We start from the raw sequence: 25,510 nt of genomic DNA, 5'->3' as shown, positions 1-25,510 counted from the left end.
GTTTTAGGATAGGTTGTTGTGAATATACACAGGTGAGCAAATTGTCTGCATTATACCAGCGGGCCAGCTGACTTGTCTCTCCTGTCTGAGCGGCGTAGCGCAGCATCCCCCTGGCATGTAAGCACACGCACGGCCAAGTCTGTTATCAAAGATGGGCTTGTTTCATCCCTGAGTTGTCTTCCTCAAATCCCTGTTCTCATTTCACACTACAACACCCTGCAATGGCTCCGCATGCAAAGCAGACGGCTGTCTGGGAAGGGAACGGGGAGGATCTGGGTTCAATCTGCACTCCTCCTGGCATCGTGTCTAGTAGTCTTAGTTGACTAAATATCAAAATCTTAGTCTTTAAGTCTTAGTCAACAAAATGTGCACTGCTGTATACATGCACAATTTTATCTTTCACTCTTCACCCATTTTGACCTGAGATCAGATTCTAAAAATGTCTTCTACATCCTGACAGTTTTCTGAAAAAGCTATGTTTCTATGTCAGTCATTCTTCGATTTAAAAAAAATAGCAGACCTACAAGCTCGTAGCGCGCCACTCGGTGGCGTGCTATGAGCTTGTAGATCTGCTATTTTTCAATAGCTAAAGCATAACATAATGCTAACACCAAGGGGTTCCCACCCAAAATGGGTTAAACCCTATACTTTTTTGACCGTGGTTCCCCAGGTGTCTATATTTTGTCCCCTTTTTCCTTGCAAGCTTTATAGATCTGCTATTTTTGCAGAATGTTGTGTCTTTTATGACATGCCCAGAATAGTGACGCTGGCCTTTCATGTGGTCAAGGAATCAGCGGAGCACCATCTTGTTCTTCATAAGGCTTTAAGCCGGTTTGACCCTGTGAGAGTGTTTTCAAAGCGTAGACATGTTGCCGACTGACTGGGCGGATGTTGCAGATGGCAAGATGGCTAGCCTAGAGAAAGTTTAACTAAGGATTAGAAAGTATCGCCATCGGGGGGACAAAATGCCGAAACCCGGGATCGAACCAGGGACCTTTTCTCACCATTGTCTGTGGTTCAGGGGACTAACAACATTTTATGATAATTTGTAAGGCTGTGTATTTAACATTAAATGTGTGTGAACTTAAGTGGACAAATGATAAATCACAAACAAGACAAAGGTCCCAATTTCAATGTAGTCTTAATTTGACCATGATATATAATAAGTAATTACAGTGTTATTACTCTGTTATAACATGGTTATATATATAACCATGTTAACATAACATGGTTATAACACTATTACCCTGCCATTACTGGTTGTACTTGTACCTATTGATAAAGTTTAAGATCACCATCGGGGGTCAAAATGCCGAAACCCGGGATCGAACCAGGGACCTTTAGATCTTCAGTCTAACGCTCTCCCAACTGAGCTATTTCGGCTGTGGGAGGGGGAGGGGTCAGATCCCATGCTGTATGTGGTGAATGAGACCATTCAGGATACAGGCCCTACTTTCAATGTGGAGTCCTAGTTTGACCATGATATAATAAGTAATTACAGTGTTATTACCCTGTTATTAGCATGGTTATAACACTATTACCCTGTTATTGCTGCTTCTACGTATTGATAACACGTAACTATAGACCTGACATCAGGGCGTCAAAATGCCGAAACCCGGGATCGAACCAGGGACCTTTAGATCTTCAGTCTAACGCTCTCCCAACTGAGCTATTTCGGCAGTGAGACATGATGGGGTCATAGGACAGTCAGATCCTCATCTGAACATTCAGGAAATTAAAACTTGGAACAAATATGTCATTCTCCATTTCCTTTCTGGAAAGAAAGCGAGCATAAATAATGAGAATGAGACACGTTTGTGCTTTGACCGGTGGTACAAAAGTGTGAGGAATGCACGGTATGCATTGCTAAGACAGTGGTTCTCACCCTCTGGTCCACATGATTTTTGGGCGGTCCTTCACTCCCTTGATGACGGTAAGGAGACAATTTAAGGACTTTTATGACATTTTTAATACAAATGAAAAATAAATTCAAAAAGTAATCAACAACTACATCAAAAGCAATCAACAAACTACTATACTACAAACTGGTCTAACATTGGCCAAATTGTCAAATAAGTAATATAAGAAAGAAGCAATCATTTTGAAAATAGCCGATCTAATGTAGATCTGCTATTTTCACAATATTTATCTGTGGAACTGAGTCAGACTAAATATAATGGCTCAACTGGGTTGGGATCGTGGCTACCCTGAATTCTGACAGTCCAATGTTGGCAACCCTGCTCAACTCCTGCAGTTCAAATGATTATTTTGGGAGGGTCACTGCCTGTAAAGGTTGAGAAACAACTGTGCTAAGAGACGAGAGCGTGCCAGATTTCCTGACAGGCGCAGAGGTGCCAAGATAAGAGTTAACAACTACAAGAGTATCACTCTCGGATGTTACGCTCACCTCCTCAGCCGCGTTGTTGACATACAGCAGAGTTGCAGATGAGATGAGAGGAGCTCTTCCACCTCTGAAGTACCGTAAGGCCCGTTGACATCTGAACACACAGATGCCACGCCACAGGGCGTACTTTACAGGAAGGTACGTCCAGTTTCCTCTCCCCTGCAGCAAGCAAAAACGAGCTGAGAACAACCCCAGTAATTATAGGAGAGAATAAGTGAAGGAACAACAAGGCTGCTTTTGAGGCCGTAATAATGACACAGACTGTTGCCCAATAAAGACAATTATTAGGACAACGCATTTGCAATCAAAGTGAACTTCCTGTGGGCTTTAATGGAACTAGTGGACATTCATTGATTGTCATCAATGTTGTGATTTAAAATTCCAGTACAGGTGCTCTGATGTTTTGACTGTTCAACAGGGACACTACATTTCTTTCATGTCACTGGTGGGTGGTGGAATCGCACCGGAATACATGCGTGTCTTTTTGCGCCAGAAAACATCCTTGCCAAACAGTCGGTGGCCTTGTGCGATGACACTGTCTGAGTTTGTGAGTTGTAGTGGACGGACCGAATACATTATCACGCATTAATTCAAAATGGCATACATTCGTGGGCTAGTAGCTAGCTAGCAAGTAGGTCGCACATCACTTCCACCCAGCCAAAGGGAGGATGCATGGATTATAGTTCTCAGTCGCCACGACTGACCTCAGTCATTCTCATTCCATTGAAGCCAGCATGTCTTCTATGAAAGCATGTTGCACGCCGAAAAAATATCAGATCTACAGGCTCAGAACATGCTGCGCTGTGACGTGTTGTGAGCTTGTAGATCGGCTATTTTTGGCTTTTCGTTATTTTAAGAAGATGAAAGGGTATTTGAACTAATTGATCACACTAGGAAATGGAATAGAATACAAGTTTAGAATCATCTTCCGGTTGTACCATAAACATGAAATGTCATAAAAAGCAATGGTTAATTCCTCAAATCTGTCATTCCTTCAACTGGTTGGCTGTAGGTGGAACAGCAGCAACAATGGGTTTAGAATGATAATACATCAATACATTTTCAGTCTTGAGATTTTATTTTGCTGTATTCCATGAGGACTCCATAGCTTATGAAAACAACATTATGGTACCACAGGTATACCGCAATGATTCAACTCTTCTTCACTACTTTCCTTCCTTCCTCTGTGCTATTCTTTACGCCCTTGTGAGTCACTTTATCCTTTTACCTTCTAATCAGAGTTGAGCTGTTTGTTATTATATCACTCTGAACCAGGCTAGTCACTTGAGACACGTCCTACTGTGTAGTTACATGTCCTGGTGCACGTCAACTTCGTCAAGTGCTTCCTACCTTCACAGTTGAGTTCACAGAACAATATTTATCTGCAAAGAGATGCCAGTTTGCCACCCTGAAATGTTCGAGCAAGTGGGGTTTGCTTTCAGGTTGCCCGACCGGGCAAGTGCTCCTTTTGAAAGGGGACTGTACCCCTGTTCACCGTCTATAAACACAACACGAGATCGTGGCCAGAGCACCAGAGACTGGTCTTCTGGTCTGGTCTTCTGGTCTGTGGAATGGAAAACAAGAGCACTGTTTGTGTTTACCTATAATGTGCAGTTTTCACTGTTGCTAGTTACACTTAAAATTTAAAATAACAAGTGTGAACCCATATTCATAGCTATGTAGCGTAGGTATTTGGCATACAAATAGAGGTATGAGATATTTTATCGCATAGCCCCATGAATTTAAAATTGTATTAAATTGAACTGTAATTCAAATTTTACCTCTCATTTTGTAATGGACAATTCACTTTTTGGGCAAGTGGGCATGACCTTTGGGCAAGTAGAATCATGACCAGCACAAGCCCGACAGGCAAGTGCCTCTGAGACTAGAGTTGTTCTGATTTTACCGATACTGGTATCGGCTACTCGGGCCGATACCACCCTCAAGTACTTGTACTCGGTACTCGGAATCGGCCCCGGTACTCTGACCCGAGTACCAAAACATCCGCAAGTCTGACCCAACACTGCAACAAATCGCCAAAAACAGTCGATCTACAAGCATAAATGACAACTCTGAAAAGTGTGCAGACCCATCTGCATAGATGAGAAATAGGGGGTAAAATAAGTGGCTACTCAACAAAAATAAAGTACTCGTATCGGTACTCCATATTGGCGAGTACTAAAAATTAAGTACTTGTACTCATACTCGGTCTGAAAAAAAATGGTATCGAGACAACTCTATCTGAGACCTTAGTGTTGTCAACCCCAGGAGATGATGGCTTGGATCATGAATGGTACCAGTAGGTACCAGAGATCTGCATTGATCTCTTAGTCACTGCATTCCAGTCCATTATGCCGGCTGCCTTCCCCCGCAGGCAGTGGATATTCTACCTGCCTCTGTTAGCATTAGCATTGTCCGGGTGTCCGTCTGTCTTACAGTATCCAGCAAACACTGGTGCCTGTGTGTTCACAATGGCACCGTTCTGGCCCTGTGCCAGGCCCGGAGCACAAAGACGCAGAGCATTTCACATTATTTGTAGACAAAACAAGCTTTGAGGCTCGTATTGAGTTATCTCCTGGCTCTCGTGCGCTGCACCACTGTGGCGTGGGCTTGTCTTGCTCACTGCTCGAGCTATTGTGGAACCTCTGTGGTAGTTTTTGTCTTCTTTTTATTTAACCAGAGCGAAGCTTGTCAGAGAAGAATAATTATATAGAACACCCCTCCTCACCCCCTCCCCCGTCTGCCACAAGGCTCGCTTTATTCTGCAGAGTGATGTCATGGCTATGTCATCCATTCCACACACACGCAACTTGGCCCATTTTTCCAGGGTCGATCTTTGACAGAATCTGTCACCCTCTCTCTCTCTCTCTCTCTCTCTCTCTCTCTCTCTCTCTCGTCTATACAGTCCTTTACATCCGTGCAGAGGACCTGCTGCAGGGTAGAATTTCCCGGTCTCGTGTCTGTGCAGGTCTGAGGGTCGCTTCCTGCCCTAGCACGCTGGTGACATTTCCCTGAGCCAAAGAACGAGAGGTTCATCATTACCCAAATTTACTCAACAATGTGACCCCCTGGGGCCCAGTGCATGCTACTGTTCCGTATTCAGACAGTAGGTGGAGCTAAGTTGTGCTCTGTTGTTCATGTCAGCAAAGACAGGTATGCTACTGGCAGGCAGCTATGCACCTGGCCCAGATCTAGAGAGAATACCTGTAAATGTCACGCATTTATTAACCCATTCAGGCCTGACGTCGAAATTTAAAAAAAAAAGTTTTCTAAATCATGACAATTTTCGGAAAGATTTGAGGCACATTTTAACAATTTTTCAAAAATAGCAGATCTACAAGTTCATAGCGCGCCACTCGGTGGCGCGCTATGAGCTTGTAGATCTGCTATTTTTCAATAGCTAAATTATAACAATGTTTAAAACACCAAAAGGGGTTCCCGCCCAAAATGGGTTAATGGTTAATGTGGTTAAACGCTAACGTGACATGGATGGACATGGATGTTCCAGGTCTCAATGGGTTAACCCATTTAGACCTGAGGCCGATTCTAAAGAAATGGCTTCTAAATCCTAAAAGTTTTCTGAAAAACCTATGTTTCTATGTAAGTGGTGCTTGAACCGTTTCATGTCAGGGACCCCCAGAATTATAGGTATGTGGCCGCGGACCCCCATCTCGTCCTGAATGGGTTAAAACATGCGATTTGATTATAGCCCAAAAATAAATGACCCGCAGGTAGTGACTACTAAGACCTCAATCAGCACGTATACGTGAGCGCCGAGGAAGGCTTATTTGCAGGTCTGAACAACTATGTTAATTAAGGCCAGACTTGCTTTTTGGTATTTACTGTCTGCAGAAATGTGCCTACTAACATTTCACTCCTCCTTAACTTCATGGTGTGTGAAACAAACACCAAGTCAGCCCATTCGTTTGAATCAAAGCCTCGTTTGATGCAGACTAAAATAACTGAGTGAAGCCACAGGCTGAAGCATGGTGAGAATTAACAGTTGGTAGTATCTCACTGTGGTGAGAGCTTTCTTTACACACGTGTCACACAGTTACCCTACGTTAGCTTGATCAAACAGTAACGTTGTTTTCTTTGTTTCTGAAAGACAAAGCAATAAGCCTAACCTTTCTAACGGATCAATGCTGTTTAGAGCTAAGAATAATAACTTTAGAACTCACCTGGTCTGTAGTACCGTAATACTAGTAATAATTTGTACTTTTATACTGACTATATACCGTGTATAATATGTATATACTGTGTAAAGTAATGCCAGCCTTTTGTCTTTGATCCTCTTTGCAAAGGGGTGCTGCATCTGCTCAGATTAAAATAATATTAGACATAGCCATATAAAATATATAATATTTATGGAAATGCCCAGGATGAGATGGCGAATGTTTGCTGTTGTGGTAATGTAGCATCAACTGATGTTCTGAATCAGGGGTGGGCAACTTTGACGATGGAGAGGGTCACTATATTTCCACACTAACTCCAGAGGGCCACATTGCTGTCGTAGCAAAAATAGCAGATCTACAAGCTCAAAACGAGTCGCGCTGCGACGCGTTTTGAGCTTGTAGATCTGCTATTTTTTCTATATTCGAATTGAAATCTTTTTTTTGCTATTTTTGAATTGGAATCCTGAAAATTAACATTTTTATGTAATTTCAAATGCCTTTAATTATACTTGTGTTGAGCATCGAGCTACTAATTTTGACTGAAGTAATTAAAGCGGGTCATGTTTGCATGTTGTGCCAGTGGAATTCTAACCGCTGAAACGAATTATTATATCAGTATTCTGATGAACCTGAGGGCCACATTAAGTGAAGGTGGGGGCCGCATGTGGCCCCTGGGCCGCCAGTTGCAGTTCAGTATGTTCTGAATGGTGGGAGGTACACGTACACACACACACACACACACTGAGCGCTACCAAAGAATCGTCTGATTGTTTGTTTACATTTGAAAACACGTGGGAGCAGGGACCGTCCTGCAGAAGGAGTTCTTTTGTTTTCATTATCAGTGTGTCATTATCTTGCAATTTGTCTGAACTGAAATTAGTTGTGGTTCAAAGGGCTGGCATTGAGACAAGAAGTTACCACACTCTTCTGACAGTCTTGACACATGGCTCATGTAGATGTATGGACTGAGAGCGGGGACATTATTCAGATCTATGCTAATTTGACATTTTGTCACAGTCTGCCATAGGGCTGTGAATCTTTGGGTGTCCCACGATTCGATTCCGATTCTTGGGGTCACGATTCGATTCAACTCGATTCTCAATCCAAAAAGATTTTTTTTAAATTCAAAAGCATTTTTTTTCCAGATTCAAAACTATTTTCTTCTTCAAAATGATTCTCGATTCAATACATATAATTTCATCACAATCTACTCCAGTCTTGAACTGAAGTGACTACAGTAACTTGAAAATGACTGAAGACATGATGTTTACTGTGATTAGGGTGAGCTTACATTTCATATCACAAACACCATGTAGTGAAAACTAACCAGAAAATAATAATAATAATAATTAAAAATCGATTTTTGGAAATTATGAATAGATTTTGAATCGTTCATGACGGAATCGCGATTCTAATTCGAATCGATTTTTTTTGACACCCCTAGTCTGCCACCTCCTGACATATGATTGTTTCCCCCCCCCCCCCCTCCCCCCTCTCTCTGTGGTTCAGGCAGGCTGCTGAGTGAAGAAGAGTCCAAGACGAGAACACCAGACATGGATGAGGAAGACTTCCCACCGCCTCCTCCTGAAAGTAATGTCCCAAGTCTGTCTCTCTCTCTCTCTCTCTGTCTAGCACGTGTCCACACACACACACGCACACGCGTGTGCGTGCGCACACACACACACACACACACACACACACACACACACACCCCCACCGCCCGCCCCCCCCTTTTTCCCTCACTGTATATGTTTCTTTTCCCTTTTTACCTCCATTATGATGAATTCCTGTTCTGTTCTTTGTCTATATAGAAGTGTCTATTTGTACTATCTCTAAATGTTTTGATGAATTGAACATGGTGGACCCTATTGTAAACAAGTGTAATGCTTAATTGGGTCGTCCACTCACAGTTAACAGCCTTTGTATTGAGTTTGTGCTTGAAATGTACTGTAATTCTGCAAACTGTTAATAAATATTTCAATCAATCAATCAAAACACACACACACCGTGTGCACGCAAAACTCTGTATGTCCTGCTGCCATACAGTGCTGTGTGGATGCGGTTGTGGTGAATGTCCCAGCGGCCGGTTAGCTCAGTTGGTTAGAGCGTGGTGCTAATAACGCCAAGGTCGCGGGTTCGATCCCCGTACTGGCCACTGTGGTTTTGAACTAAGAGAGGTGTTGACAACATCGAAGGACACCTGTGGCGGGAATGACCATGACCATGATGCAGTCGTATGTTGTGTCAATTTAGGCTACTTTACTTACTAGTTGAATTAATCTCTCTCTCTGTGTTGATCTTTATGTTTGAGACCTTCTCTTGCCTCAGCTGACATGACTTCTCTTTTATAGTGTAGTTCAATTCAAGAGGCGGCTTTCTGACTGATGCTCTTGATGGCATGTGTGGAACAGTAAGACAGCATGTCTACCTCCTGGTAGTTCTGTTCATGTGTGGAACAGTAAGACAGCATGTCTACCTCCTGGTAGTTCTGTGTATTGCCTGATAAGTGTGTGGTACAGTATGTACCATGTGTGGAACAGTAAGACAGCATGTCTACCTCCTGGTAGTTCTGTTTATTGCCTGATAAGCGACCGCTGTCATTTGTTTATTTTCTAACGGTATAGTACTTTATACTCGCGTCAGAGGTGACTGTAAGCACGCAAGATTGTAGCTTTAATCCATTGAAAGGACAGAAGATAAGCAGATGTTTTTTCCTCATATATATATTTATATTTTTCTCCCAGTCATTCATTATCACTATCACAGGGACGCAGGGGTTAACAGGGCAAGTTGGCAGATCTGTTTTTAGCCTAAAGTCTCTTGTCCGAGACGATATCAAAATATCTTGAAATGTCAACGTCAATCGCTTAAAAACTGATTAAAAAAAAAAAAGATAGCTGTGTGCTGCTTAAAACCGTGGAAGCATCTGTCATTTTAGATTTTAGCGTTGGCTATTCAAAAATGGCATAACTACAAGCTCACAGTGCGTCACTTTGTGCCGCGCTGCGACATCTGCTATTTTAGATTTTTTTTCTTAAAAAAATCTTGAAAGTGTTAGAACTAGAGGCCTTTGTTGAATCGCCATAATGTCTTCAATACGTACTCACTGCACTCTTGTGCACTGCAGGCGCACACTGCCAAAAGGATAGAGAAGCCAATGTGCAGAATGTTTGTTACCAAGATGCTTATTTCTAAAATGTTTTCAGATACATATTTTGGTGTGCTGATTAAGTTTAAAATTAATACACCGCCTGGGATGTCATCTTGATGAGTAGTTCTGTTATTAAAATCAGCTGTGTTTGCAAGAACGTGCAGCTGTGGAAATCACACAGGTGAACAAAATCAAGTTTCAATTATATTCATATAGGTCTATCTGTCATAACTCATCACGCAGCACTTTTTAGTTCACAGTAATTCATTTATATTGGCCTTGGCTTTTAGGAACTTTTGATATAAAGAAAAACGCAAACATTCATTTATTCCAAGGTATACCAATGACCACACAGACATTTCTCTAAAAGGGTGAAACATATTTTTAATTTCACTACATCTTTAATGGATTGAATCACTCCAATATGATTCACTGTTTCCCCAAACATTGAACTTGTGACTGTCCCTCATGACTTATTTAACATAATCCGAGGTTCAGGTACATTTCCACATAATGTTAAAGCATTTACATAATAAATGGACCAACACATAAAAGCTCTGACATTATCTTCTTTTCTCATTTACTGATTTCACTCACATTTATTGATCTTATTGACGACCGTAGCAAGTACAGCAGCACCAACACCTAATGCACCCACACGACCACCTAAGGCCCCCAGCATAGGACCCACTGTCGCTGTGACTGCATTGCTTTGACAGTAGGCCATCTTTGCCCCTTCATGATCTCCACGAATATCCTGAACAATTCCTTTGTGCTGCCCAACGCCAGGGATGTGATTGAGGGAGCTCATTGTTGCACGATGCTCTTTGCTCTGGTCTGCTCAGTCAGTTACAATGCTTTGGCCAGCAACCTGCAAAGTACAGATGAAGATGATGTGACTCTTGTTCTTGTGTCTGTCATGTTTCATATACTATTACAATGTAGGCATTTAGCAGACACTCTTAATCCAGAGCGATTTACAGTAAGCAAGAACAATACAGTGGAGTCCATAATCTGACTACATATCAGTGATGATTTCCTTGACTAAAACTATGACGAAAAATGTTCGTCGACTATGTTTTTTCATTGACAAAAACGAAATTAGATAATAAGATAATAAGATATGATGACTAAAACTGAGACTAAATATATTGACAATTTTGGCAACAAATAAGAACTACAATAAAATGTTAGGGAGGCACTAGTGGAAAAGAGTCATTTTATGTTTGATTGTGCTCGGGTGTTGCACTCTCAAAATTGTAGATCTACAAGCTCACATCGCGTCACATAAAATCTGCCATTATGACGGCTTCAAGGCCCGCCAAAACACATTTTAGTTGTCAGAATCAACTGTAGTAGTAAAATAATTTTTAGTAAAATCTGTAGTAAAATCTGTAGTAGACTAAAATCTTACGATGTTTAGTCGACTTAAACTTAAACCATTGTCTCATGAGCAGTAGTGATTAGTGAAGACCAATTATATGAAGATACGGTAGGTTGAAAAGGTAACCGGACTCGCCGGTTTTCCGACTCGCCGCGGTTTAGTGCATTTTAGTTTTACTTCACCTTTATTTAAATTACATTGAATTAAGAGAGAGAGGATAGTTGTTTAGAGTTTACACTAGATGAAGTTAGTTATGCTAAAGTTTAAACACCAAAATACCGAAACAATGTAATTCATTAGTAAACAATATCCTGAAATATCATTGGTACTATCATTGGTATTCACTTACTCACCTTTTTATCATTATCTAGCTCAGGGGTTCTCAACCCGTGGGTCGCGACCCCTCGGGGGGTCGCCAAAATATTTTAGGGGGTCCCCAAATTATTTTCAAAAAAATCTTTGGTTTTTTTTTCACGATTTTTCAATAATAGCAGACCTACAAGCTCGTAGCGCGCCACTCGGTGGCGCGCTATGAGCTTGTAGATCTGCTATTTTTCAATAGCTAAATTATAACATAATGCTTAAAACACCAAAAGGGGTTCCCGAGACGTTGCCAAAGCATTTCCGGGGGTCCCCGGCCAAAAACGTTGAGAACCCCTGATCTAGCTGACCATTTAATTGCACAAAATAATTTGATCACTTTGGAAATTAACTATAACATCTGTGGGTTTGACATAATACTACACTGATGAAGACAGCATGTTAGCATAACGATGAAGACATGGAAACTTGTTTCTCTCCACTTTTTGCTGCGGCGAGATGGTAAACCGGCGGTGTTCGGTTGAAAATGGGGGGTAGAAACCCTATTTTTCTTTTTATTAAATACTGTATCTTTAATGTGTGCCTTAGTTTACATCTTTTCCCCCCCATGCAGCATCTTCAGAAGTGTAAACGTGAAATGTTTTTACATACCAACCACAGAGATCCATGTTCTCTTGATGAGTAATTCAGTATTATTTAATGTTGAATTTATACCACAATGATCATAATATAGGCACGGTTTGTAAAGCTGCATACCTGTTACAAAGGTGTAAGTATCTCAGTGTTGCAGACAGTCTATAGAGCCAAGCACTTCCAATCCGGCCTGTTTTGAGACAAGAGACAAGATACAATACAATGTGGATAGTAGACTCAAACTTGATCGGGTTGGGTCTAATTGGCTGATGACCATATTGTCAATCTGTCAGTTTATAAGTAACAGCGTCAATGATTATGACCAAAATATGGTAAATCTTCTGCTTACCTAAGTTCCAGAGACGGCCGGTGTCCTTCAGCAGTAGACGGGTGTTCTGATGATGGTCTAGAGGTGTCAGTCAGAGTGGTGCTATGCTGATGTGTCCACAGATATTATATAGAAGCTCTGGCATCACCTGTTCAGAAGGCGGGGCCACATTACAAGTACAAGTCATGTCCTTGATTGGATAAAGTCCTCCCGCTTCACGAACCACCCAACCCACAGTAGGTCATGTGATTTCAGGGAATCGGACAACGGTGCATACCTGCATACCTTTTCGGTTAACTGAGTACGTGAGAACCCCAATGCAAACAAACCGAAAGGCTTTCTTGGTTTCATCCTTTTAGGCTAGCAGACCTATTGTACTGTACTTCCCTGTGCCTGCCCTTGGAAACTGTTAATAAAGTAATCAATCAACCAAGGTTCCTCAGCAACAATTATCATCAGTTTTCTTCCATATTTAACAGCTCAAAATGTTCCAAAGATAAAGGTGCCATAGTCTTCATAATCGTGATTATTGTGCAACTAGCCAATAAACGTGTGAATGAACAGAGGTTTACAGAAATCTCAGGAACAAACAATCAGAAACGAGATGAGAAACGGCTGTTTTGTTTAGTTGTAAATTACATGTTGTGTTTGGCTGGCTTGTTGCTGAATCAGTGTGTAAAGAGTAGTCTGACAGGATACTAGAACGCTCGCTCAAAACACTGTCACCCCGAGCGCACAGCCGGCGGAACTGCTCAGCGTGGTATTCCTAAACGTAACCTAGGTAAACTGTGCTTATAATGGTTAAACCTAACCTTTTTCCTAAACATAACCCATTTAGGCCTGACGTCGAAATTAAAAAAATGTCTTCTAAATTCGGACAGTTTTCTGAAATACCTCATGTTTCTATATCAGTGGTGCTCCATATTTCATGTCAAGGACCCCAAAATGATATGTAATTGGCCACCGACCCCCATCTAAAAATATTTTATTCCAGGAACCCCTCAGAAGCAAAGATTTGACTTAAAAACGTTCGCTCTGAAAGAATATATTCAAAGATTTGCGCCACATTTTCACGATTTTTCAAAAATAGCAGACCTACCTACTCGGTGCCGCGCTATGAGCTTGTAGATCTGCTATTTTTCAATAGCTAAAGTATAACATAATGTTTAAAACACCAAGAATGGGTTAACCTCAGTAAAACGGTGCCAAAACCTAACCCTGTTCCTAAACTTAACCTCGGCAAAACTACGCCTAACCCCAAACTTATTTTTAACTTTCTCAGTAAAACAACAACTATTCTCAGTAAAACAAATACAAGAATACAAGAACCGCCCCACCGAGCTGTTGGCATGTCGGACGGCAGGAAAAGAATGAGGGCGAGCACGTTTTCAAGGCGAACATTCCGGTTACCGTCTGGCACAAGACAAGCTAATAAATGAAAATAACTTTCACTTTTGTTTTATTTTGCAGGGATTTCCATTTTCCGAGAAATGGGCTGACTTTGGGCCGATTCATACTCCTATTTTACCGCTGTTTCGGCGCTGTAGTGCCGAAATGATTTCGGCTCGTCAGAAATTTTCAGTAGCACCGAAGAGCCGACTTTAGGACGGTACCCGCCCCCCCGAACCTCAAATTACATCACATTGTAGGCTCTACAGAGCCGAACCGACTTTTATTCGGCTCTAAAATAGGAGTATGAATCGCGCCTTAGTGTACACACTTTTCACATCTAAGAAAAAGATTTGATGACATCTTTACATTGTAGTCGACGTGTGCTGATGATAATCGTTGCTGAGGAACCTTGTTTGGTTGATTGAATATGTCAGTGGTTTTCAACCAGTGGTCCGGGGACCACCAGTGGTCCTTGAGGCGGTTCCAGGTGGTCCCCAGCTAAATGATGGAGAGTTGGTAACCAAATGCACCCTTATTTATTGTCTCCACCAGGCCGAAGGCATGGGGAGAGAGTATGTTTTGCACTCCGTCCGTGTGTGTGTGTGTGTGTGTGTCCTTCCGTCCGTCCGTCCGTCCTTCCGTCCGTCCGTTATCAGCTAATCTCCGGCACCGTTGGCCCGATCCATGCCAAACTGTGCACACACACTCCCTGGATGCCACCGACGAACCTCTGCCCCAAATATTCCTCAGCGGCCTGTTATAGCGCCACCATGAGGCCGATTTAGGCAAAACACATTTCTGTAGATAACTCGTACACATTTTATCCATACATCACACAATTCGGTATACACTATCTCCATAGTCATGTGATCAACACAGATCTGCACAATTTCCCATTTTCCATCCTGATTGGCTAAGATTGGCTTCCAAAGCTCACATGATTGGTCCGTTTCGAACAAAATGCCACAAATCACAAACACAGTGTCCAATTTCCATGAAATTATACACGCACATTTCCACTAGGCCGAGGACGACATGCCACTATTTATTTCCCAAATCAGCCTCACGTGGCGCTATAACAGGCCAATTCCTGTTTTTACCTATAACTGCATCGTCAACTTATGTATGCGCACTCACTAGAGGCCATGGAAAAACATTTTCCCTGCATCCCTCCACATCTATCGGTTATAACGCCACCATGAGGCCGATTTCTGCAAAACACATTGTTTATGTTAGTCACAGATTTTATCCAAATCTCACGCAAATCGGTACACATGATCTCTGTAGTCATGTGATCAAGACGAGCCTGTTGGATTTTTCAGATTCTACACTGATTAGCTAAGATTGCCTTCCAAAGTTTTCAGGAGTAGCCCGTTTTGTACAAAATGCTGCACATGTCCTGCTCATCCAGAATTCTATCCTCAGAGATGCTATGAGTGATCTGGCTCTGCATTTCCTCAACAAAATGAAGAAAATTGTTGCAAGAAACAAACAAACAAAAAAACATGTTTATATTACTCCTAAACATTTTGCCAAACATCACACACACTCCTATCCTCCTGGTGGAGACCTGTGCCCAGAAGGGCACTTTTTCTAGTTAGATCTTTAACTCTTTAGTTAAAGATCTAATAAAATCTAATAAACCACCATTTGGTTTAATTTCACGCGTTGTGAAGTGTTAAATTGTTGTATTGTTAAACATCTGCATTACTTAATTTACAAGAAGTATACACAATTAGAGATTGTAGAATAATTGTTATTTTGATCGACGTTTGCCAAAAGCATGGCATTGTAGACAAAATCTTATACAAACGACAACAACAAAAATCTTTAGTTTTGGGTCTGAGGGGCTAAATGTCCTTAAATGGTGGTCCGTGGCTCAGATGCCAAATACATAATTGGCCTTGAAATGAAAAGGGTCGAAAACCACTGGAATATTAACAGGTGCAGTTATTGTACAGTACAGTACAGTACAATACAAGGTATGCTAAAAGGATAAAACCAAGAAAGCCTTTCGATTTGTTTCCATTGGTGTCCTCACATACTCAATTCACCGAAATGGTATGCAGGTATGCACCGTTGTCCGATTCCCTGAAATCACATGACCTGCTGTGGGTTACAGCAGGTTTGTGAAGAGGGAGGACTTTATCCAAGCAAGGACATGACTTGTAATGTACTGTATGTAGGGCTCCACGCCTTCTGAACAGTTCATGCCAGAGTGTGCTTTACATCAGGGGAGGGCCACTGTGATGATGGGGAGGGCCACTGTATTTCAACTGTGATGATGGGGAGGGCCACTGTATTTCCACCCTCACTCCAGAGGGCCACATTGCATATAATGTCTTATCTACGTATTTAAACTTTTGACGTACGTATGAACCCCTTTTGCTGTTAGCATTATGTTATGCTTTAGCTAGGCGCGCTACGAGCTTGTAGGTCTGCTATTTTAGAAAAATCGAAGAACGACTGACATAGAAACATAGCTTTTTCAGAAAACTGTCAGGTTGTAGAAGACATTTTTAGAATCTGATCTCAGGTCAAAATGGGTTAATGCCATACTTTGTCATTCTTTCTCACACAAAGGTAGCCAAAATAGCACATATACAATCTCAAAAACGTGTCGCAGTGTATTTTTAATTGGCAACCTGAATTAATTTTTGCTATTTGTTTAATTGGAATCCTGAAAAGTTATATTTTTATTTAATTTCAAATGCATTTAGTTACTTACTACTGTTAACTTTTTGAACATAAATACAAATACATTGGACATAAAGCAATACGTTTTTGTAATACTGGTCATTAAGCTATGATTAAGACTTTGCATGTTTGGAATTGTAACGGCAGAATTGTAACAGCTGAAATCAATAATATATCAGTATTCCGATATTAACCTGTGGGCCGCATTAAGTGAAGGTAGGGACCGCATGTGGCCCCCGGGCCGCCAGTTAGCAATGTATGCTTTACATTATTAGAACAAACTACCAGTTCAAACATTGAGGCGCCTCAGAAACCGCAGCAGTTTGTGTTTGGTGTGCTCGTGTCCGCTTTTGTGTTTGTTAACTCATTTTATTTTCACATCTCTTCCGTGAATTAGTAGAGTGTTGTTATTAAATAACGTAAAACTCGAGTCTGTAGATCGGCTTGGGGGTAATAATTATGGCAGTGAGTTGGGATGAGATGGAGGAGATAAAAACGACCTTGGACTTCATGGCAGAGGAGATTTCAACAGTTTCCAGTTGGCAAAAGAAAATACTGGAACTGATGGCTGATGTTCAGCCACTCAAACAACAAAATATGGAGCAGGAAAAAAACATTGCAATTCTGGAAAATCGAGTGACAGATCTTGAGCAACACTCGCGAAAGAAGACAAGACACCAGTCATATGCTAGGGCAGCCGGCGCCGCAAAGGAGACATCCGCCGGGAGTGGGAAGCCTTCCTTCATTTGGCATGCTCGCGCACGCATACAATTAGGTATTGGAGGATGAACCTTACCTTTGGCCCACTGTGCAAAAGACATTTGTGGAATTGGGGTTGATCGTTCATCGTTGTATAGTGGTTTGTAAGATTAGCTGCAGAACAGCTGTGTTGGAAGAAGTGCATTTGTTACTGAAGTAAAACTATCAATAGCACCATGTAGAAATACTGTTACATGTAAAAGTCTGGTATTAAAAATGTACATGAGTAAAAGTACAGAAGCATTTGGCATCAGAATATACTTTAGTAAAAGTAATATACAAAAGTAAAAGTACCCTGTATGTCCCATTTTGTTAGTTTCTAAATGCATAAAACGTTTACATCGCTTTGCAACGCGTGGTGAGCTTCCAGATTGGCTGCAATCTGCTGCGGTGTCTCACTATGAGAGAGTGAGACTCACTCACCCACCATCTCCCTATATGGAGCTATAGGGCAACCAGACTAGTCATTTTTACTTACATCGTAGTTGGACAAGTCATCCCACCCCCATGCAACATAATGTATTGTCAGAGTCATGTCAACATTGCTTTAATTGAAGCATTTTTGCCATTTACAGTTTTCGCTACAGGTAGGCTACGGGCAGCCTGTCTGTCACAGCGGCCACACACACTCTACAGGAACAGTATTTTCACTATTTTTAAATATTTTTCGAAAGAATAGAAAATTCCTAATAAGATTAGGCATATGGAATTTCTTTCTGAACTCTGAAACTACTCTATCGTTCAAGAGTAGTCGTTTAAATTAATGACATCTGCCCTTAACCAAATTATATCAACCAAATGCATAACATGCATTTAGTATTATGCAAATTAATCAATTATCCCCCCCCCCCGCCTATGGGATGGGATGTTATATGCCAACTACGGATATATCCATACCCCCCCCCCCCCCCCTTTTATATGAAGCGCTTTAGCCGTAAATCAGCTTTTAACCAGTTAGTCATTGACACCCCTGTTTACCATATCTAAAGGTCATGTGAAATGACATGTCCCACTGTTATCTTGTAGATGTGGGCCGGTTAGCTCAGTTGGTTAGAGCGTGGTGCTAATAACGCCAAGGTCGCGGGTTCGATCCCCGTACTGGCCAGTGGAGTTTTGAATTGATGTCCTGTCTATTGAAGGACAGCTGTTGCAGGAATGTGCATAAAGCAGTGAATAACATTACTCGCCACTACTAAAAGGTAGACCAGCTAAACGCACAACCTCAGTGTCTTCTCCCCTCTTGGATGGCAAGCTAGTAGTACATCTACTATGAATCCATTCAACAATCCCTGGAGGGGCGTGGGTGCACGTGATGTCTGGAACAGTTTTTCAGATCCCATTCCAAATGGCTGTGACCAAAGTTTGCGGGCCCTGGGTAGGCAACTAGGCCTGGCGGAGACATGCGCTCCAAGAAGCACAGTTATCTAGTTATGCTCTGCGACAGTGAGTGTTGTTAGAGGGGTGCTTCCTAGCTCTTCAAGATGCCTTGAAGATGCTCTACACTCCAGAGTACCCCCGCCCACATCTAGACATAACAAACTAGCTCATAAACAAATCTCCCTTCCCAGAAACTAATAAATGAACCACCGCGCTAGTTTATGCAGGAGACGGGAGCCATGCACGCCCCAGCTGTAATCGACTGTCAGTCTGTTGATTGTTTCCAATCAGCCACGCTTTTCTGCACCAATAATCGCAGCAAGGCGGTCAGTATAAACCTTATAAATATGATTATGTTGTTATACTTTAGCAATTGAAAAATAGCAAGCTCATACAAGCTCATAGCGCTGCACCGAGTGCCGCGCTACGAGCTTGTAGAGCTGCCATCTTAAAAATCGTGAAAATGTGGCGGAAATCTTTGAATATATATTCTTTCCCACAAATTCCCAGTGAATGCTTTTAACTCATATCTTTGCTTCTGGGGGGGGGGTACCTGACCCTGGAACAACATATATTTTGAAATTGGGGTCTAAGGCCAATTTCTGGACGTTCTTGACATGAAATAGTTTGAGCACCACTGATATAGAAACTTAAGGTCATGATTTAGAAGACATTTTGTAGAATCAGTTCTCGGGTCTAAATGGGTTAAGATAAACTGAAATGCAATATTGCATTGTAATGTAACTGTAATGTAAAAACTGTTTGCATGACTCAAGTTAAAGTGGTTCAATGTCTTGCTTTGGGTCGCTCTTATACCCATGGGGGGTTTTGCATAGCGTTCCCTCATTTAGCTTAACTAGAATTAGGGAACATGTTATAGAGCGGAGCCATCAATGTCAAGTATACCATTTGCCGAAATAAATGGCTAATTCTATTTATGATGTATCATTTATTATAATATCTTTATTTTCTGTAGTAAAAATGGGTCTTTAACCCATTTTGACCTGAGGCCGATTCTACAAATGTCTTCTAAATCCTGACAGTTTTCTGAAAAGCCTATGTTTCTATGTCGTTGTCGTTATGTCGTTGTCTATGCCCCAAAATTATATGTAATTGGCCGCCGACCCCCATCTGAAAATATGTTGTTCCAGGGACAGAAGCAATGATTTGCACTACATTTTCACGATTTAAAAAAAATAGCAGACCTACAAGCTCGTAGTGCCGCGCTATGAGCTTGTAGATCTGCTATTTTTCAATAGCTAAAGTATAACAATGCTTTAAAACACCAAAAGGGGTTCCCGCCCAAAATGGGTTAAAGCAGCAGCACTGGACCACTTTGTGTTGTGTAATTCAACATACTACTTTAACCATCAGGGTCCGTGGGACAGAATTCAGTTAATCTGTCCGCAAAACTATTATACTTTTTAAATAATGTATCAATTTGTTGTGAAATATGCTTGGCAATTCTTTCTACTTTTATATTTGTGATTTGTGGCTTCAAAACATCTGATTGCCATGGAGCTGCGGAAATTTGAGGGGGCTTGGGCGTCATATACAGTAAAGATTATAGATTTACCGTGCACGAGGAGTGTTGGAGGAGTTGCTGTAATCAAATGTGCCGGCATGTCGTTTTTGTTGGAGTTGAACCTGTGGCTGAGATGGAGAGATGTATTTGACATATTATTGAGAGAAAGATTAATAAATCATCATTATTGGAGTTTGTTATCGGAAAATCTTCGAATAGGTTTCATTGCAGTTACCAGTTTGACAGTGTTCTCCACCTCTCTCTGCTCTGTTTTATCCTCTTCAAATATTGCAGCATGTTTGCAACTAAGCTCTACTTGATGATCACCTGCATTGCCTGCGGTAACATATTAGCATTCTGTAAACATGATATTTCCCGTATGCCTCGTGCCACGAGTATGTGACCATTACGCAGTGACAGTGATGTGCGCAGCCGGGCTAAAATAATCGCCTTTGTCCCGTCTGCATCCCAGAAGACATCCCAATACATTGATTTATGTCACCTGGGCGAAGCTGAGAGTCAATTTGGGGAAACTGACTGTATGTCAACTCCTCCCTGGGGGAATAGTTCTGGTGGTTTGAAACAGTGTTTAATTTGGAACTGGCCAGACTGGTCTGTGAAGAAGATACGGGAAATCGACAGGTCTCATTTATAACAGCTGTTCACATGAAGTGTGTCATTTAGGAGAAACGGGACCACATTTAGAGTTTAGAGTAGGTTCCATCCGTACGTGTCCCATTGGCCATCATGGGGAACTTGTGCTCGGGAAACAAGGAGTCGAACAAGGGTATTACTCTGTCGAAGGCTCAATGTGAGTACAGACACTGTCTGTCTCTTTTGCTTCTCAATCTCTGAATCATCATGGTTGTACAGTCTACAGTGGCTGTACTGACCAGCCTGACTTTAGAGATGGCTTTACACTGTTACATGTCGACCAGGAAATAATGAAACTGAACAGGCTATTGAAAACGGGAGGCAGTATTGCTGTTTTTGTCAACTCTGAGTGCACATTCCGCACAACACTGAGTTCTGCTCCGGACGTAGAACTTCTGGCCATCGACCTGCGGTCCAGTTGGTCACTTTAAGAAAAGTGATGGTCTGTGATGTATTATAGGCCGGTTAGCTCAGTTGGTTAGAGCGTGGTGCTAATAACGCCAAGGTCGCGGGTTCGATCCCCGTACTGGCCACAGGTTTTTAGCCGAGCTTAAAAAACGCTTGACATTGTGAATCGGCCATTTGAACTCCGGTCGAGTTGCCAGAGAGCATGTAATGTCCAATCATAAGTGCATTCTAACTGGGCTTTGGGTCGGCTCCAACCACTGCCACCAGGCAATTTTATGTGGGATCCAAGTGGGCCTCACCTGTGTTTGCCCATGTGGGCTTTAAGTGGGTTCTACCTGGGCCATGGGTGGGCCCCAACTGGCGATTCATATCTTATGTGTTGATGTGTTCTTTCAAAATATCTGTTCACAATGAAGTGTCTGTCTGTAAGCTCGTACTTACATTTCACATCTAATGCCGTGTGACTGTCTTTCTTGTTGCAATTTGGTGTAGTGTCACTTTAAGAAATGCTAATGGTAGACAGGCCGGTTAGCTCAGTTGGTTAGAGCGTGGTGCTAATAACGCCAAGGTCGCGGGTTCGATCCCCGTACTGGCCATGAGATTTTTACAGATGGATTGTGGCTGTATGTGTTTGACAATTTGACTGCTGTATGTGACAAGTAGCTGTCAATGCCTCAGGGAATACTACTGACCGGTTAAAAATGCTATGGGCTGATTAAAAAGTAATTTAAGGAGGCCAGAATGTTTCTCACCATTGGGTCAGGGGACTACCAACATTTTATGATAATTTTTAAAGCTGTGTATTTAACATTAAATGTGTGTGAAGCGTTCAAATGATAAACAAGACAAATGTCCCAATTTCAATTTGGAGTGCTAATTTGACCATGATATAATAAGTAATTATAGTGTTATTACCCTGTTATATGGTTATAACATGGTTATAACACTATTACCCTGCCAATTTCTGGTTTTACTTTTACTGTTGATAAAGTTTTAGCCATGGATCACCATCGGGGGTCAAAATGCCGAAACCCGGGATCGAACCAGGGACCTTTAGATCTTCAGTCTAACGCTCTCCCAACTGAGCTATTTCGGCTGTGGAAGGGGGAGGGGTCAGCTCCCATGTGATATGCGGTGACCATTAAGGATATAGGCCTTTCTTTCAATGTGACTTCCTAGTAGTTTGACCATGATATAATTAGTAATTACAGTGGCATTACCCAAATGTTTGGTGCTTGTAAGCAGCGCACATTGAGGCGAGAGCACACGGCGATGTTGCGCGTGCGTGGAGGCTCGCCGTGCTCCGTGGCGTTTTGAGATGGCCCCTAAGCGAGCAGCAGTCTTGCGCTGTGCTAAGGAAGTGGCCAGACAGACTGACAGACAGACAGACTTTTTCTGAAATTAATAATAATATATAATTATATATATATTATTATAACGATTATTATCAATATAATCATTCACATCAACCATATTTATGTCTCTCTCTGTTGTTCTTAAATAAGTCTTTACGAGGAATATGAGCAGTATCATTCTGGTTAGCAGGCTAATTACGAGCAGTGTTCCGACAATGCAAATAACCTAACAAGAATTCCGGCACGTGCACGGGCATGACGCATGCACGCGCACTGCACGTCGTGAACTTGCCATGCCTTAGCTTTTGCTGAAATGACGCCACTGTGTGTGCGGACTGTGCGCACGTGCCTGTGAGTGAAAGAGACAACAGAGTCTGCTCGCTCTCTCTCTCTCTCTCTCTCTCTCTCTCTGTTGTGTCTCTAGAGGTTCTGTCTGTCTGTCTGTCTGTCTGTCTGTCTGTCTGTCGGTCGTGTGAGAACTGTAAGAGTGCCATTTTTATTGTTAGAATTTAGTTTGTTGGCTGACAACTGTGGAAAAATATATTATTCTTATATGTTTGAGGGGTGCTAGCCCCTCCTATGTCCAGCTTCTGGTGTATGTGCACAAGCGTTGTCCTACAAACATTAAATTCCCATTGACAATGAATGGACAATTTTACATCATAGTGTATTTTACGACATGATGATGTACGATGATAGTGCCCCTCACTTCACACAGGTGTGATTTTTATTAATTATATATTCATTTGAATGTGAATAGGATGGGATAGGTTAGGTGTACGCTTCTGTATTTGAACTTAAGTCATACTGGGGGTACCTGGAGACAGGGCTCCAGACTAACTTTTTCACAGGTAGCATTGGTGCCACCTACCTTTTCATTTGGTAGCGCCACCGCAAATTAGGTAGCACCATTTTTGAGTGGTGTAAACCACTCCTACAACTGGCTTTTGTGTGCAGAAAAAAATTAGCATGGTTGCTATGTTCAAAATAATTTCTGACGTAATTAAATCACACCCGGGTGAACTGGATGACCGTAGCAACCATGCTAATTTTTTCTGCACAAAAAGAGCCAGTTGTGAAATCACATCCGGGTGTGATTTCATTACGTCAGATCAGAGCTGATCAGGCTATATAATAGCCTTACACCACTCAGTTCACACGGGTGTGATTTTTTTTTCTTTATATAGCGCCATTAGCGTGGTATTAATACATGACCTTATCATGCCTCCACATCGGGCGCCATTTAGTTATGTAGTGGTTTCCACCATTAAAGGTTTTAATCATAAAACCCCCTACAAAGGTCACTGTGTAAAAAACAGCAACCTACCTGGTTATACTTCAAAACACTGTAGAGTAGATGGTTTCAACCCAAGTCACTCAAAGTCAATAAAGGCAATACTTTTACAATATCTCCATTACCTAAAATTAATTAATATTTGTACATTTTGGAAAAAAATTGCTCTTTTGCAATGTGAAATGCCACCGAATTCTTAATAAATTTTGTCTTCATGGACCAACTTGTGAAAACTGCATGCTTTTATTGTGAAGGCAAAAGTTTCTGAATGTTCTCAGTGCCTGCATATCTCTGCGTGCTGAAAATGGCTGATCTACAAGCTCACAGCGCGTCGCAGACGCAACACTTTGTGAGCTTGTAGATCAGCTATTTTCAGCACGGAACACATTGCATCGGTACCGAAGTTTAGGACAGCGCCGCGGCCCGTCCGCACCCACGTTGCGGCCGGAAGCGGTACTGCGCCCGTAGTGGATTTTTTATTCCATTATCCACCAACAGGGAGCACCTGAGTTTCCGTAGTGTAGTGGTTATCACGTTCGCCTAACACGCGAAAGGTCCCCGGTTCGAGACCGGGCGGAAACAGGTTTTGTTTTGTCCGAAAGTAAAGAATAAATCAGGCATCAGTGTGCTTCACTCACTGTGGAGTGAAATGTCTTTGGTTGGCTGATCGTATGGACACATACCTCCTCGATGGAAAAAATAACAAGCTATTGGAAGCTATTTCTCGTGGCACATTATGTTTAATCAAACAACAACAAGTTTACCTCCTCACTCAGTGTTTGGGTCGGGACTCGGCTGTCTGCGTAGATGACTGCATGCAGTTACATGTGCGCTGCGCGCTCCAGTGAAATTGTACAGCTGAGAAGTATTAGTTAATTTGTGTCGGATAAGGGCTTATTGCCGTTGGTGCAGTTATTCGTGAACGATCGTTCTTTGAACGCGTTCAGGGACAACACTGGCCGTCAGGCGACCGTCCAATGTTTTTATCAATGGGACGGGCAGGCACTGGTGCGACCTCGTTACATTTGAACTCGCACGTTGAGAAATTAAGTATCATATGCGAAGTCGCCCGCTGGAGCCCTGCCTGGAGAGCATATATTTTCTGATGTGGTACTCTAATCGGAGTCCGTTTGAATCTTTTTGTGACCACCCCTTGGACAAAGTCCTGTCTGGCTAATAGTACTACGCGAGGCATAGTCAGCACAGTGGCTAAATGATCACCATGTCAGTCAGACAGAAGGACAGAGAGCTCTGATAGGGTTATCGCATTCATTACAGAATAGTTCAGAAAATGTGTTGTTCACATACAAGTCTGTCTGTATAGCACACTACTGTATTTTACAATAGCTAAAGCCCATTGTCCCACTGTTACTCTCGTGTACTGTCACTTTAAGAAACAGTGACAGGCCGGTTAGCTCAGTTGGTTAGAGCGTGGTGCTAATAACGCCAAGGTCGCGGGTTCGATCCCCGTACTGGCCACACACTTTATGTTGTATTTGTATTGCAGGCAGCACTTAATCCCAGCCATAGACTTGCATTGTTCCCTGTCTTTATGTTGTAATGGAGTAGCTGTGTTCTGTGAAAAAGTATGGAATATGATATGAATCGTTATCGTTCATATGTTGTTGTTTTTTTGTTTTTTTTCTAGAATTT

General features: G+C 42.0%; 1 protein-coding gene and 1 long non-coding RNA gene across 3 annotated transcripts in view; one reads left to right on the top strand and one right to left on the bottom strand.

Moving 5' to 3' along the window:
* The window catches only part of arhgef10 (Rho guanine nucleotide exchange factor (GEF) 10), a 170,435-nt gene that overhangs the window by 13,039 nt on the left and 131,886 nt on the right, over positions 1-25,510 (top strand). For both annotated transcript variants that reach the window (XM_079527214.1, XM_079527213.1), the window contains exon 2: positions 8,089-8,169. In XM_079527214.1, coding sequence (XP_079383340.1) covers positions 8,133-8,169 — 37 coding nt within the window. In that variant the 5' untranslated portion in view covers positions 8,089-8,132. The remainder of the gene's footprint in view (positions 1-8,088; positions 8,170-25,510) is intronic.
* On the bottom strand, positions 10,113-12,516 carry LOC306941646. Its single transcript, XR_013792194.1, has 4 exons — positions 12,418-12,516; positions 12,192-12,258; positions 10,233-10,601; positions 10,113-10,195 (listed from the first exon to the last, which is right to left on the bottom strand). It is a non-coding gene; the product is annotated as an uncharacterized lncRNA (long non-coding RNA).

Source organism: Electrona antarctica, assembly GCF_951216825.1.
Source record: "Electrona antarctica genome assembly, chromosome: 18".
NCBI lineage: Eukaryota > Metazoa > Chordata > Actinopteri > Myctophiformes > Myctophidae > Electrona > Electrona antarctica.
Note: the sequence above shows the minus strand (reverse complement) of the source record. Positions and strands in the feature narration are given on the sequence as shown.